Here is a 14,860-nt window from a genome sequence, read left to right on the forward strand (position 1 = left end):
AACATCATTTTGTATTTTAATTAAAATGTTCTCTCTGAACTTTTACTGTATTCACTCATAAATGAATTGTTGATAGACTGTGCAGATAGCATACCGTTACCCACTGTTGAAAGCCGGCTAACACTTTACATAATATATCAGTATCATAATCATATGCACTGTTGGTATATCCCTTCATATTTTGATTGAGTTATTCATGCATACTGTATATCCACTGGTGATATATTGTAAATACTTATATTTCCTGATAGAATATACATTCTGAAATGTTAACTCAGATGTTATGTTAACTCAGACCAAGTGCAATGTCTAGTGTCAGACTCTTAGGGCTCCATTTTCGTTCGAGCATTCTAAACACACAATTTGGGGATTTAGCAGTGGGGAAGGGGCGTTCCCGCACTAAAGTGGCTATTTTGGTCACCTGTCTAAATCCCTAAAACACCTCTGCTACCCGTTACATTATGCATAGGTGTGGTTTGGGCGTTGCAATAATGAAACCAATCACCGTGCCACATGCCATTTCCTTTAAGAGATCCCTTATCCGTTATGCCCAGTTCTATATTGCTTCATAGCCTTACGGTCTATAGCCCATGGCCCATTTATCTTATAATACATCATTGTATAAACTTATGGTTCCAATGTTTTACATGCACATACTGTACTGTAATTCCAAAGAGGAAAGGCCATTATGAACTCAGATTGCCTTGGGTCTCTGAGGCATACAAAGATTATAATAAGCAGTTTGATCCCAAAAATCAGGTCCCTTCCAGCCACACCAACCCTGAATAAAAAAGAAACACACATTGCCATGTCAGTGTGATGCACAGAAACAGAATCTGAACAAAAATGATGCAAACGGTTACAAACAATAACATTACCTTGTCTGTGATAACCTGCAAGTCCTCTGCTCCTGTGTAATGTGGGTCTAGGATTAGATAGCGGATCTGCCCCGTCGTCTCACTCCATGCAACCCCCAGAATAGTGTGAGCCAGAACTCCTCCTCCTGGAAGGGACAACCCAGCATAGAGTGAGGGATGGGGTGAAGATTCCATCCGATTCGATCGATCGATAGACAAATAAGATTAGCAAAATGAACATGAATCCATATCAAATATGACATCAAATATATAAATTATTATAAATTGTAATAATTTATTTCATAGATAGTACATCTCACCAATCATGACAGGAGTCCCCTCAGTAAGGAAGTGGTTTGCCAGTTCTCTGCCTTTTGAAGCCATCTCAGATCCCTGACTAAAGTGTAACCAAATGTGATCAGATGCATAATATCACCACATAGTATGATATCACACATATAACGTGACCAGATAACATACCTCACAAACATGATCTTTGAAGTGACTCCAAGCAGCTGGTCCAAAACCGTTGAGACCTCAAAAGATCCAATCCATTGCCGTGACCCCACAAACAATGGCTGTTTGTCTCCAACGTCCACTAAAGCCTGGATGAGGGAAGAAGGGTGTCCCAAAAAGTTTCTCAAAACAAACAAATATGCATACAATTACAATTTAGCAGACACTCTTAATCCAGAGCGACAATACAACCGTTACAAATACCGCCATGCTTATAACAATCACATGTGGGAAATAATATGGTTCTGTACATGCAGTGTGACCCTGTTTAAACCACTTGTAAGATATACAAGCTCACAGTGTGTCACTTCGTACCATGCTGCGAGCTTGACTGATATTTTCGGACATTTCAGAAATCTTGAAAGTGTTTGAAAAATGATTTTTAATTACGAAAAAAGTTTGAGAACTACTGATTTAGAAGGCATTTTGTATAATCTGCCTCAGGTCTTAATGGGTTAAATAAAGACATTGTATAGGGTACCTGCTGTATTTGCTTGTGTGTGGGTACAGGCTGGTCGACATAGCCTTGCTGCACGAACCAGGAGCAGATAGTCTGGAGGGAGCGATAGGCACAGCCCCAGCCATTGTCCTCCATACGGTCCTGCATGTAGTGATGGTAGCTGTAGATCCCCTGGACCAAGTACAACTAGTAAAACATAGGAAGAGAATATGGTTCATTAGTATCTTATGTTTGTTTTCAGAATATGTATGCCAATGTTTTAGTTATTTATGATCCAGTTCTCTCGTCTGCATTTATTTTTTGCTAATGAATGCTATAGTGTAGGAATAAGGCCAACCTTGCCGTCTTCCAGATTGGGATGCGTCAGAGCCAGATGGGGGTTCCGGATGTGGTAATCTTTATAGGGCTCATCAGGAAAATGATAGGCATTAGCTCTTCGGAAATACGGCCTGTCTTCTGGCAGCTCAAATCTCTGATGTAACTCCTACACAGACAGACATTATTAGAAATGAGTATCGTGTGATTACTGGTTAGTAATTAGTATTGTGTGATAAGTATGCTGTGTAATAACCAGTGGTGGAAAAAGTACTCACATTTTTTACTTCAGTAATAGTATCAATACTGCAATATAGAAATAGCAGATCTACAAGCTCACAATGCGATGCATTGTGAGCTGAAGTGGTTAATATATGTTTTGTAATAATAAAAGTAACTAAAGTTTTCAAATAATTGTAGTGGAGTAAAACTACAATATTTGCCTCTAAGATGTAGTGGAGTAGAAGTATTGGAAATTGGACATACTCAAGTAAAGTAAAGTAATAATAAAAAATAAAAAAGACCTCAAAATTAGAGTTACTTTCCACCACTGGTGATAACATACCAACAACTATGCAATGTTTAAAAAAGCAACTCCTACCTTGCGGTGTGTCTCCAGTTGGCTGTCAGGCAGTCCTGCTGGGAAAACTATGCTCACCAGCTCACCACCTTTTGGCTTGGGAAGGAGAAAGTGGAGTGGCTGAGGCACCAGCAGAGCTGTTCCCTTGATGTACCTCAGCACAACCTTCTCCATCTCATCAAGCTGCTCTACTAGCTTTTCCAACATGTTTTCACAGGCACTGCAACAGCAGAATGAGGATGAGAATATAGTTAAGCGTAATACAGTATCAGTATAATTTATTTATGACATATTTTATTTATTTAACCACTTTCACCCTGGTAGTTCAAGTGTAGCGTCGATATTGAATGGAAAAGTATTTAAACCCCTTTTTATTTGTTTCTTAAAATTGCTAAATACAACGCACAAGTAATTAGTATTGATACAATCGATTATTTGCATTGCAAAACCATTCGATACCGAAAACGATACAAAGTCAACATTGCCGTTTACATTTCTATATACTTCGATTGTTGAAATTAAAATCGATGTTTCGATGCAGTTACTATATCATTACACCCCTATCGGTGTTGGCAAAGTATAAAATAGGGCCTCAGCAGTATCTGGATCCAGTTGTCAAGGTATGGCGAATAAAATGTAAACTCTTGTGGGTGTGTACGTACAACGTCATGGTCTCATTGCTGGGTACGTGGACAACACAATCCATGGGCAGAGTTGTATTGAGGAAGTGGTGCTTCTGTATTGTTCTGCTGAGGGTTGGGGCAAAGACCACCTGCCCTGGCTCTGTCACCTCCATCATCAGGCGTAGATTGACGACACTCTAATTCACAAGTGTAGACATTTACAGCACACAAACATGGATGTACAAGATGGCAAACTGGCAAGAAGAGTAATACAATTATTAATAAACACCTCCCATATGAACTCCCCCCATCAACCCTAAGAACAGAAATATCAAACTCACTGTTATCATTTTGCCTTTCTTTTTTGTAGATTTCTTGCTAGTGCCCTCTTGTTCATCGCCCCTATGAAAAGATTGTATAATATAATGAAGTGGCATATAAGGCCATATAAGTAGTGATCACAGTGAAATCAAAATCTACAATTCAGAACCTACTTTATCCATTGTAGGATATCTTCCCACAGTGTATTTGGGGTTATCTCTTCATGTGTTGCATAAACATCTTGGTTTGGCCAAATAATAACAGGACTTTCACAGACCAAGAAAACAACAGACTTCGATTTCACTTGGGAGCGGAGAGTCTCAAATGTTCTCGAGATTGCCTTGTGCACAAGAGATGCTGGAAGAAGAAAGCATATACTATAGCTTAGGTATGGATTCAGGATTTGAGCACGAGGGATTTGAAACAAATATTTTATAATGGTGACTATAAAGGAAAATGATTATATAGCAATGTTTTATGTGTGTTAAAAAAAAAGAGAATTTAAAAATTGAAACATAAACCTAGATGAACTAATAATTGAGTACAACAACTTAGACAAACATACCGTCAGTGCTTTCAAATTGACATTTGAACTCCAGTGCCCCCTTTACACGCATAATGGTCCCTGTCTCAGGGGACGATACATCAAGAAGCACCTGAGGGAGAATCAAGACCTCCATATGGTCAAGTCCATCCAGTCTCATTTGTGTAGGTGTATTGAAATTTGAAACATGCAAATTAAGCAGTTATGACTATAGGACTCGTCTAGGAGCATGTCTTACCATATTGACCATATATTACCATTCAAACATAAAAAGTGCAGTTGTCATATAGTAAACAAACACAGATGCTGACAACTCTATGCTGAGAAACTATCAGCATCTCAGTTGACTTGTTGAGTTATTGCCTTCGCTATAGTACCTATTGCTTCAGTAGTTGAATGAATAGAATTAGTTACAAATATTTTTAATCAAGAAAACACCACTTAACGCTGCTACCGACTTACCATGGTGAAAACAAGTGGATGACAATAACAAAGCTACACTATGAATTGAGTTGATGTTGCAGCAGTGGCGGCTGACATGTTTGTTCGTGATGCATGTACAACGTGTCCCTTTTGCTTCATTCTATTGGACGAAGAAATGGTCCCGCCCCATATCCCCGCCCACTGCTGCATTTTGTGTAACTGGGAAAAATGCATTTCTGTGGCTTCGAAATCAGTTTCCCCAAATTAACCTTACATAGGCTATTTGAAAGATCTGTTAAAAAAAAAGAAAAACTACAATAATATATTTTAACAACACAAATCTTGTTTGGAGAGGGTCCGGGGTGGTCAGGGGACCTTAGTATAATTGCCTTATTTCAATCTGAATCGAACATAATAGAAATGTCAGAGCATGGTAATGAAACAAAACAAAGTAAAACAGAGTGCGACCTTTTATTCCTGACTCTGACTTTGCATTATAGGCCTAAATGCATTTTATTGCAAATGATTCTACATCCAGTACAAAGCTTACCTGTATAACAATTACAAAACATACAGATAAGATGTTTCTATATAAATATGGCTCAAATATACAAAATCTTACCTCTGGAAAACAAGGATGAGTAAAAATGTAAAACATTACCACCTGCGAACACTGACACAAAAAAATCTAATAATCGAATTTGAATCTAATCTAATATCTGAAAAATCAAACTAGAAATGATTACAGTAGCTAGTATAATAAAACACACAGGCTTAACAGATGTCACAAAGATGGTTTTTGACATTATTTTCCATATGGTATGGTTTTATTGGGAGGGCTCCAAGGAGGAGGTGGCTCATCATCGAGGATAGCCTGTATTTTTCTTTCTTCTCTCTGTCTTCTCTGTTCCCGTTCTTTCTTTATCTGTTGGGAGATTGCAACGTCGACAGTCATTACAAAATTGACAAGAAGACCAGAAGTCCTGTCCAAACAGTATCACCACAGAACAGTACTAATAGTAGATATTAGGACCTATAAGGAAACAAGACTGAATTTAATAAAAGTTCATAATTTCACCAAGAATGGAGTTCAGAGGAGAGAGACTTGCTGCAGTAATTTCTCAACAACATCATCTAACAATTGTTTGAAAAAAAAGAAAGGCGAAAAAGTAGCAAGGTAACCGAAACCTTACACTACTGTCTACTGTACTTACCAACCACTTTTCATACATCTCTAATGCCATTTTATCCTTTTCTTCTTTCAAGTAGGTATCTTCCTCTACTTTATTTTGATGTTCCTTGTGCTCTTCAGTCATTTGTTTCATGACAAAATTCTTCTTCTTTTCGTTCCTAAAATTATTTAGAAATAGGAGGGGGGGGGGGGTAATGAATAAATATTCTGATAAACTTGATTGACATTGAACAGTTCAATTAAATGAATGGGGATGTTCTGGATGTTGTGAGTCACTTACTTATTTAGTACCTCTGTCTCAAACTACTGTATAAAAAGCGTCAGAAAGAAGTGCTACAGTAAATACACTCACCAGGCTGAAAAAGCAGAGTTACTATCTTTCTTTCTTTCCTCTTCTGTATGTTGTTTTTTCTGCTTACATTTACTTTCAGCCCCTCTCTGTTGTCGGTACTTCTCCTTGAGCTTCTCCTCATGCTCCTGTTTCCATTTTTCAAACATCTATAAAGATTATAAAAAAACATCTACCCTCATTACTCAGCCAAACAATTGCATATTACCATGAACCCAAATGTACAATGAAATCACCACAGACCTTTATGGCAGCTTCCTTTTTTTCTTCTTTCTCTTCAATCGCTCTTTGCTCTTTTCTGGTGGTGGCGTGCTTTTCTTTGGCTTTTGCTTTGAGAGTTTCTGACTTCTTTTCTTTCCAAGCGTTATAGGATAGAATGGCATGTTCCCTTTTATCCTGTTCTTGCTGTAGTGTCAAACAGACAACCAATTAGTGTTGAGGAATTCTGGATCATTCAGGATGTTGAGGAGTTGGAGACACTTTATATTTCTAAGATACTGTAGAAGTCTAATGCATTATATCATGGGAGAAGTACATTGACACTCAGGTTGGTTGTCACGTAGTTATCTGGGGAAAGAAGGGGTCGGAGCATAGCTATATACAAATATGGGGGAGGTGGGTGTCATAGGAACAAGACGTACTCAATAAATGTAAAACAATAAATGCCTGTGCCATGACGTTTTGATTGTATGATTTTCAGATTGTCAGAACATATTGCAACATACAGTACTTCCACAATACATTGCAATACATTGCATAACATTGCATGGATACACCTGGGACGTATCCTCAGTGATGTATCCCAAGGTCATCAGGGTTTCGGGTCTCGCAACATCATACCCCTCACTCAGGTGACCCAGCCGGGGTGATCAAGTCCCGACTTACGTCCCAGTACTACGAGTAGTAACGATCAGTCCCATTAGGGAAAGACCAGGGCCACACCGTCTGCCGCTCCCAACTACTCTTCCGGGACTGGGAGGTCCGGCGCATGGGGTATATGAAGGTATATTTCCCCTCTTTTTTTTCTTTTTTACCTTTGTCTTATTCTCTTCTTTCAATTTGTCTTCTTGTGTCTTGAGTTGCATGTTCTCTCGTAACTTCTCCATCTTCTTTTGCAGCCATTCCTGTTGTTGTTGTTTAATGAAGAAAACCAGATAGTGTATTATATCAACAAATACACTGATGCAGAACGAGTGTCAAATTCCTGCTGAACTACTGATAAAAAGACAAAAGCATTGCAAAGATGCTAGATCCTACGGTAAGTTGATTACGCAAACTGTTGCCAACCTATTTTCTGCCTCGTTTTTTTACCCACTAAATCTATCATTTAGCTGCCAATAGTTAATTCTCCATCTCTGGCCTCAATTGACACTCACTCGAAGACGCAGCTTGACCGGACCATTATAGCTGCTGCATCAACACATCGTTCCAATTGACAGCAGCAGCCAACGTGTGATATATGTTACATATCTATTACTAACAATAGTAATGACCTTATAGACAGGAATCAGAAGAAATTACCCCACAAAAAGGACAACAGAAACTTCAGAAAAATCTTTGGCTTTGATTTAAAAAACAACAACTATTACTTGCAGCAGACCTGCAGTTTTCTGGGAGTTTGTTCCATATATGTAGTGCATAAAAAGTAAAAACTGAATGCTGCTTCTCCATGTTTAGTTTTGACTTTGGGTTAAGAAAGCAGGCCTGCTCCAGACCACCTGAGAAGGCTGGAACCTCACTAAACAAGATAAGATAAGACTTGAGTGCATCTGCTTAACAATGATATTGGCTATCTTTTTGTATTTTTATTGTGCATGTTTCTTCAACTTTTACTGCAGACAGTAAAAGTCTGATCAGTCTGACCCACAATCATAATTTCAGACCCAATCATTAGCTCGCCCTGTAGTCTTTTACTTCTTGATATACTCTTAGTCCCTACTGTGCGGTGTATAGATGAGATGTTATCTTGGACTAGCTCATCACTCTGCACACTTGGTTGTAGGGGAGGTTTGATGTTAGTTCTCCCTTTCGCAGATGCCCATGACAGGAGTTCAATCTGAATCTGAATGATGAACAAAACTCGGGTCTCTGAGCTCTGCCTGTTACCCTCTTCTGATTTCCCGTCCACCTTCACTTCTAACCAATAACTGTTTGTAAATTTTGATTCCCAATTTGGTTCCCAATCTCGCTTTTTATTTGATATTTTTGTTCTACGAATACCAGGGGCCTGGGTTTTGGTATTACAGGAAAGTATTTTAATGGGGTGACAATAAAGTCTTTCTGATTCTGTGAACACAAAACAGAATAGATAATGAAACTGTAATCTGACCTGATAAATGGCAGCCCTGAGTGAATCTGCTGCTTCTGGCTGTGAGTCCTCCGCAGGCACTTTTCGATCCAGAACTTTCAGTGTTCCCATATACTTGGATGTTACTTTTGAGGAGCACACACTCTTGGACCTCCGGGGGGATTTAGTAAGTAAACTTGATGTCCTATTTTAAACAAGAATATTTGTCAAAACATATATTTTCAATAGTACCTTTTTTCCATTGATACTACAAGCATTTGCCTACCTGGTATCTGAGGACTGTTCAGGGCCATGACTGAGTCGACTGATGGAGTGTTCCTCTGAATTTCCCTAAATAAGAATAATTGTTTTTAAAGTGCTCACAGCAGTAAGGATTAGTTACAGTAGCAATCTAATCTACAATCTAATAAATATATAGTATTTAACCATATGCCTGATAAGGTACAAAAACCTCAAATCCAGTGATGAATGTCTTACATGAAATTCTTCAAACGACGTTGAATACTTTCCCTCGTGGTCTTTACTGTCATCTGAAGTATGGTAATCTAGAGGGACAAAAATGGCACCCGTGTGAAGTAAAGTATCGTACATCATCATGGCGTAAAATAGACACTATGGCTATTTTCTCAGACACTATGACGTAACATTTTCCATTCATTGTCAATGGGAATTTTATGTTTGTGTAAGACAAAATTAGACACTATAAGCCGATTTGCTCAGACACTGACGCAAAGTTCTCCATTCATTGTCAATGGGAATTTAATGTTTGTGTAAGACAAAAAAAGACACTAAGCAGATTTGCTCAGACACTATGACGTAAAAAGCATTGTCAATGGGAATTTAATGTTTGTGTATGGCAGAAATAGCCAATTTGCTCAGACACTATGACGTAAAATTCTCCATTCATTGTCAATGGGAATTCTATGTTTGTATAAGACGAAAATCTACACCAATAGCTGAATGTAGGAGGGGCCCTCGAAAATGTGTATTAAAAGCAAAAAGATCACACCCGTGTGAAGTGAGGGGCGCTCTTATCATCATACATCTTCTCATTCTGGCCAATCACAATTTGCGTCCTCACTTTTGTCTTCAATGTTTGTGTTTACACAAACACTCAAAGCTGGACATAGGAGGGGCTAGCGCCCCTCAAAAATATATAGAATGGGTTTATACCAGATAATGTGACACTCTACAGCTGGTACCTTTAGTTCCAGAATCTACTGTGGAAATTGGTAGTGACCTTGACCGCTCAGTTCTGGCTTCGGAAGACGTAATTGAGTCTACCTGGTCTCTTCCAGGCACCTATAGGTGGGGAAAAAAAACATAGCACCAGTTTGTTGAAGAAAATAGCATTTAAAATACTGTCTTAAAACCCCTCACAAATAAGACCAAAGACACTTACAGGTAAGCTCGAGCTCCTGGATGTTGCCCTGTGAGGGGATGAGGCTGTGGTTGAATTGCTGACTGTATCACCTGAGAGGGGAATAGACACAGAGGAAGTCATGGCCCTGCTTTGTGGAGATCCCGTGTCTTCTTCAGTTTGGTCCACTATTCCCTGTGATCTCAGGGCACGGGTTCTTGTCCTTGGTTTGGGTGTGGGCAGCTCCCCCTCAACGATGCCATCTGTGAAAGAATGGGAAGTATTTTTAAATTAAAAAGACACGCTGAACATTCAACAAGCCAATGTTGTGACATATTTTACAGGCAATATTATATTTTTCCAGTGCCATGAAAACACTTTGGAAGCCGCTGTGGAGACACCACTCCATATCAAGAGACCAAACTAAGGATTTACAACACCTCAGTCCTCTCCATCCTTCTCTAAGGAGCAGAAACTTGGCCTCTCAACAAGACCCTGAATTGCCAGAATTGATGGCTTCGACACCAGAGCACTGTGCACAATAGAGGGGATAAAATGGCAAGATAGGGTCTCCAACATCACGCTGCGGGAACGCACCCAACTGGCAGCACAGCCGAGCGCCAGATGCGTTGGTAGGTACGGCCACGTCAAAACACTCCCCCCTGAACACCCCACTAATGTTATCTTCCACTTTGACCCAAAATCTGCCAGCTGGAAACGCCCCCCGCAGTGCCCCCCGCACCCGATGGATTGGTGCCATCACCATGGGGACCTACACCAACTGGGCTTGTCGCTAGCTGAAGCCGAGCCCCTAGCACTGGACTAGCCACATTGAGAAGATTGGTGAAGCTGATTGGCTCTATACGCATGGCGTCGCCCCCGTCGCCAAGCAAGAGACCTGATGATGATGATTCTTTATGACATGACAAAGTACTGTACGTTGTGGAAACAGACCTGTTGAGATGTGCGCAGAGCTCGTTTCCAATGGCTGTGGACTGTTGGCTTTACTTCCTTCTTCATGAACGGAGTCTCTCATCTGCTCAGAACTTCCAGGGAGCAATACGGGGCTTTCACTTGGGGATTGAGAATGGGTACGATCCATAGCACTCACGGAGTCAGATGAGTCATTCTGGTTACTGTTGGATGGCACAGGAAGATGCTCGTCTTTGTGTGAATCTGACGCCATAATATCTTCAGACGAGGCGACAACTCTTTGCGTTTTCAGGAATGAGACTCTCTTAGGTCTGCTGTTTTCACCTTCATCATCTGACAGGTCAAAGTCATTCATTTTGGCCATGTTCTTCATAGCTGCAAATGCATCAATCCTCTTTTTTCTTGATTTGAGAAGGTCCTTCAAAAAATCTGCAAGAGAACATTATAATGGTTAAGGAACTAGAAAGAGCAAACCATGTTTTCCCAAATGCATATGCAGCAATTCAATTATATTGTTCACGGTCGTATTCGTACAGGTCATATGCATATTTGCTATATACAGAATTTTCAGTCAGTGTAGCGCCTAAATCCCTATATTAGGTGCTACTGGCTGCCGACGGTTGAGGATGCAGTTTAGACGTGTGCTGTGAAGAACTGAGGTCCAGAATGTTCGTTGAGTGGATATTCAATTATATTTATTTACCTTACAAAATCCTATACTTTGAATGCAAACAACATATATAACAAACAGTCAAACGTGGTGAATGCAACAGTCCCTGTCTGCACAGTCAGAAAACAGTTTGCCTCCTATCAGCAACACCTGCAATTCATTAGGGACAGGGTTAAATACCCTCCCTGTAACTATGGCAACCTAGGCCTTGATTGATAAACTGGCATTGGCCTGTAGTGACATCACAGAGATGATAAGGAGGCTCAAATGGCTCTTACACACCCACCCCTAATTGCTACTGGTGTGAAAAACAGAGCAATTTTTAAAAACAAAAAATACAAAGAGCCATTAAAACCCAAAATGCCATGAACAAACCAAAATACAACATTTTAAGCAATAAATCATTAATTTCATTAATTTCAAAACTCAAACTCAAATAGTTTTACACAAGCAGATTTTTAGAGAGGGGGTGAATGAATGTCAGAGATCTGCTTAAACTCAGGCATGTTCTGCTTTTATCCGTTTCTTTCTTGAGCTCTCCCATCTTCTTTTTCTCCCCTTTCTTGAGCTCTGCCATCTTTTCTTTCTCTTTCTTTGGCTCTGCCATTTTCCTCTCTTTTTCTCCTTTGAGCCTGTAGCTGCCATCTTCTTGGCAACAGGCTTCTTGGCTTTCATCTTCTTGGGCCCTTTAGCCGTGGTCTGGAGCAGAGTGTCTTTTGCTACCAGGCTCTTGACCGCAAGCTCAGCGCTGCTGGGGCCAGTCTTCTTGGGTTGTGGAGCTGCTGCCATCTTGGCCTTGGCTGGAGCTGGAGAGAAGGATGGCTTTTCTGCTGGAGCTGGTGAGAAGGATGGCCTTTCTGCTGGAGCTGGAGAGGAGGATGGCCTTTCTGCACTAAGTGGCCCTTTCACCACTTTTCTGACAGCTGATTCTTCAGCCAAGCTGCTGCTGATCATGGCATCTTGCTCTGCCTGCATCTCCTGTGGCCTCTGAGCCCCAGCCTGGTGAGCAAGCTCCTCCTCCACATGTGTCCTTGGACTCAGAGCCTCAGCCCCATTGTCTTTGTCACAGTCATGAGAAGCAACACAATTCTCACTATCAAATATGACGATGACGACATCATCATCATCATGGAAATTCGGACCATACAACCACCCGTCCCGTTTGGCTTCAAAATACCTTTGTCTATGGTAGTCAATTATCTTCTGAATAGGTACTGGAGGTTCATCATCCAACCAGTCATCCATGTTACAGTCTTGTGACTCTTGTCCAAAACGCGCAAAGTCTGTTAAAGTTTGTTCAATGCATTGGACTTGTCACTTAAGTTTGTAACGGCGGGCGGCGGCCCTGTGCCACTGAATCATACCACACACTTGAACGCCCATCAGTGTTGGAGAGATGCGAGCTCCGTGTGGTCCGGTCCTGATCACCACTGGTGGTGCTGGGCTGGCTGCTGCTGCGGTGGTGCTGCCGACGTCCCCCGGTGAGCGCCCCTGTAGCTCCGGGTTAAAATCGACCACCTCCCAAACAGCAGCTGCTTGTAGACGATCACTCGCTGCTGGCTCTCCGCCGCAGATCCGTCCACTCCACGCCAAACACACACACACACGCCCTGTCTGTGTGTACTGTGTCCACTGTCCAGTCCAATCCAAACGACCCCGTTGGTTTCCCTTGCCAGTTGCCTCCCAATAGACAACCAGCGTGGAACCGAGGCTGTTTTCTGACTAAATGTAGCGCCTAAATCCCTATATTAGGTGCTACTGGCTGCCGACGGTTGAGGATGCAGTTTAGACGTGTGCTGTGAAGAACTGAGGTCCAGAATGTTCGTTGAGTGGATATTCAATTATATTTATTTACCTTACAAAATCCTATACTTTGAATGCAAACAACATATATAACAAACAGTCAAACGTGGTGAATGCAACAGTCCCTGTCTGCACAGTCAGAAAACAGTTTGCCTCCTATCAGCAACACCTGCAATTCATTAGGGACAGGGTTAAATACCCTCCCTGTAACTATGGCAACCTAGGCCTTGATTGATAAACTGGCATTGGCCTGTAGTGACATCACAGAGATGATAAGGAGGCTCAAATGGCTCTTACAGTCAGCATTGACAGCTTTGCCACCTAATTTTTTAAACGACATATCACTACAATGCATTCAGTAAAGTAAGTAGTAATATAGGACAACCAAACAAGCTTTCTCAGCCACCTTCAATGCCTTGCTAGCAGTACTGTGTTTGCAATAATATAAATAATTACACTCTGGCTGACTGGAAATGCTCTGGAAATACTCTGAAGGAAATGCTGTGTATATATAAAGTATTTAATATATTTTGTATATTCTAGATTGTCAAAAGTGTGTATTTAAATCCGTTAATATAGAGGAGGCACAGTTAAAAGATTGTGGAGTGGAGGGGTTCGATATATGCGTGCGATTATGTTCTGTGATCTTCTTACCATTATCATCTTCATCTGAAAAGGTGTACTGAGCAGTGGTCTTTTTCTTTGACCTAGCAGAGACTGCAGTTTCCAGTTCACCCTAGAAAGAGACATTGTATTTCACCATATCACAACACAACAAGTTAACAACTTAACTACATTTGATAATAGTAACAATAAACACACCAACAATGCTAACAGTAAGTGCATTCCTCTCCTTTTAGCGCTTGTCCAGGCAAATTTACTATTTACCTGAAACGTTGTTCTTTTTGACGCTTTGGGGCTTTTGGTGTAAGCCATTGTCCTGATCTTTCTATCGGTCATTTTAAAAACAAGACCAAGACACTATGGTTTGAGACGAGTAGCTAACAACTACCGTTAGCTTTTTAAGCTACACAAAGTTCTGTCCGCCTCACAAGCCAGAAAATCACCACTATCAATGTAAATGGCTTTAATGCAGCTTTGAAACCAACGACAAAGACCACGGCTGACCACGGTCAGCGAGCCCGTTATGGTTGTTGACGACGGTAACCCAGGGAAACACAGTTCCGGATTTAAATGTGCGCATGCTCAAGACCAAACCAAATCTTCTCACATAATCTGTAGTTCCAATTTCTGAACGGCTTAACATTACTTAATAATATGTCATGTCGCATGTTCTTTTTTTTTTTTTTACGTGTCACTACAACAACAATTAAGTTCAAACAATCCGCTTATGGCTCAGTCAGTCTACACTCTACAGACACTGTCACTGACCATATAATCTCTCCACGCCATCGCCATCCCTCTGCTATCACTAGATGGTGGTAGAGGAACAACGCTAGATATATGCAGCAAAGTGCGTGCGTGTGTGTGTGTGTTGATGGAGCAGTAGACCCAGAGGGGGAGAGGGGGGGGGGGCTGGGGGGGGGGGGGGGGGGGGTGAAGACAGATACATAAAAAAAAAAGAAGAATACAAAAAAATGCTTTA

At 40.9% G+C, this 14,860-nt stretch overlaps 2 protein-coding genes across 3 annotated transcripts; both read right to left on the reverse strand.

The window, feature by feature from the left end:
* Positions 1-4,781, reverse strand: ufsp2 (ufm1-specific peptidase 2). The gene is made up of 12 exons (XM_079499094.1): positions 4,679-4,781; positions 4,238-4,328; positions 3,846-4,029; positions 3,693-3,753; positions 3,391-3,548; positions 2,750-2,948; positions 2,171-2,317; positions 1,855-2,019; positions 1,338-1,462; positions 1,178-1,254; positions 879-1,003; positions 1-781 (listed from the first exon to the last, which is right to left on the reverse strand). The coding sequence occupies exons 1-12, from the start codon at positions 4,679-4,681 to the stop codon at positions 695-697; spliced, it is 1,422 nt and encodes a 473-aa protein (XP_079355220.1). The 5' UTR covers positions 4,682-4,781; the 3' UTR covers positions 1-694.
* A 316-nt stretch (positions 4,782-5,097) lies between these two features.
* On the reverse strand, positions 5,098-14,608 carry map9 (microtubule-associated protein 9). Of its 2 annotated transcripts, XM_079499796.1 has the most exons (13): positions 14,143-14,608; positions 13,909-13,990; positions 10,803-11,210; positions 9,891-10,111; positions 9,691-9,790; positions 8,966-9,033; positions 8,754-8,818; positions 8,510-8,672; positions 7,215-7,304; positions 6,424-6,585; positions 6,184-6,329; positions 5,854-5,989; positions 5,098-5,564 (listed from the first exon to the last, which is right to left on the reverse strand). In XM_079499796.1, exons 1-13 carry the CDS (start codon positions 14,212-14,214, stop codon positions 5,445-5,447), a joined length of 1,833 nt encoding a protein of 610 aa, XP_079355922.1. In that variant the 5' UTR covers positions 14,215-14,608; the 3' UTR covers positions 5,098-5,444. The 2 variants fall into 2 exon arrangements, with proteins under 2 accessions (XP_079355922.1, XP_079355923.1); XM_079499797.1 differs by lacking the exons at positions 13,909-13,990; positions 14,143-14,608 and adding an exon at positions 11,485-12,059.
* Between the last annotated feature and the right edge of the window lie 252 nt (positions 14,609-14,860).

This window comes from Electrona antarctica (genome assembly GCF_951216825.1).
Source record: "Electrona antarctica genome assembly, chromosome: 4".
Lineage (NCBI taxonomy): Eukaryota > Metazoa > Chordata > Actinopteri > Myctophiformes > Myctophidae > Electrona > Electrona antarctica.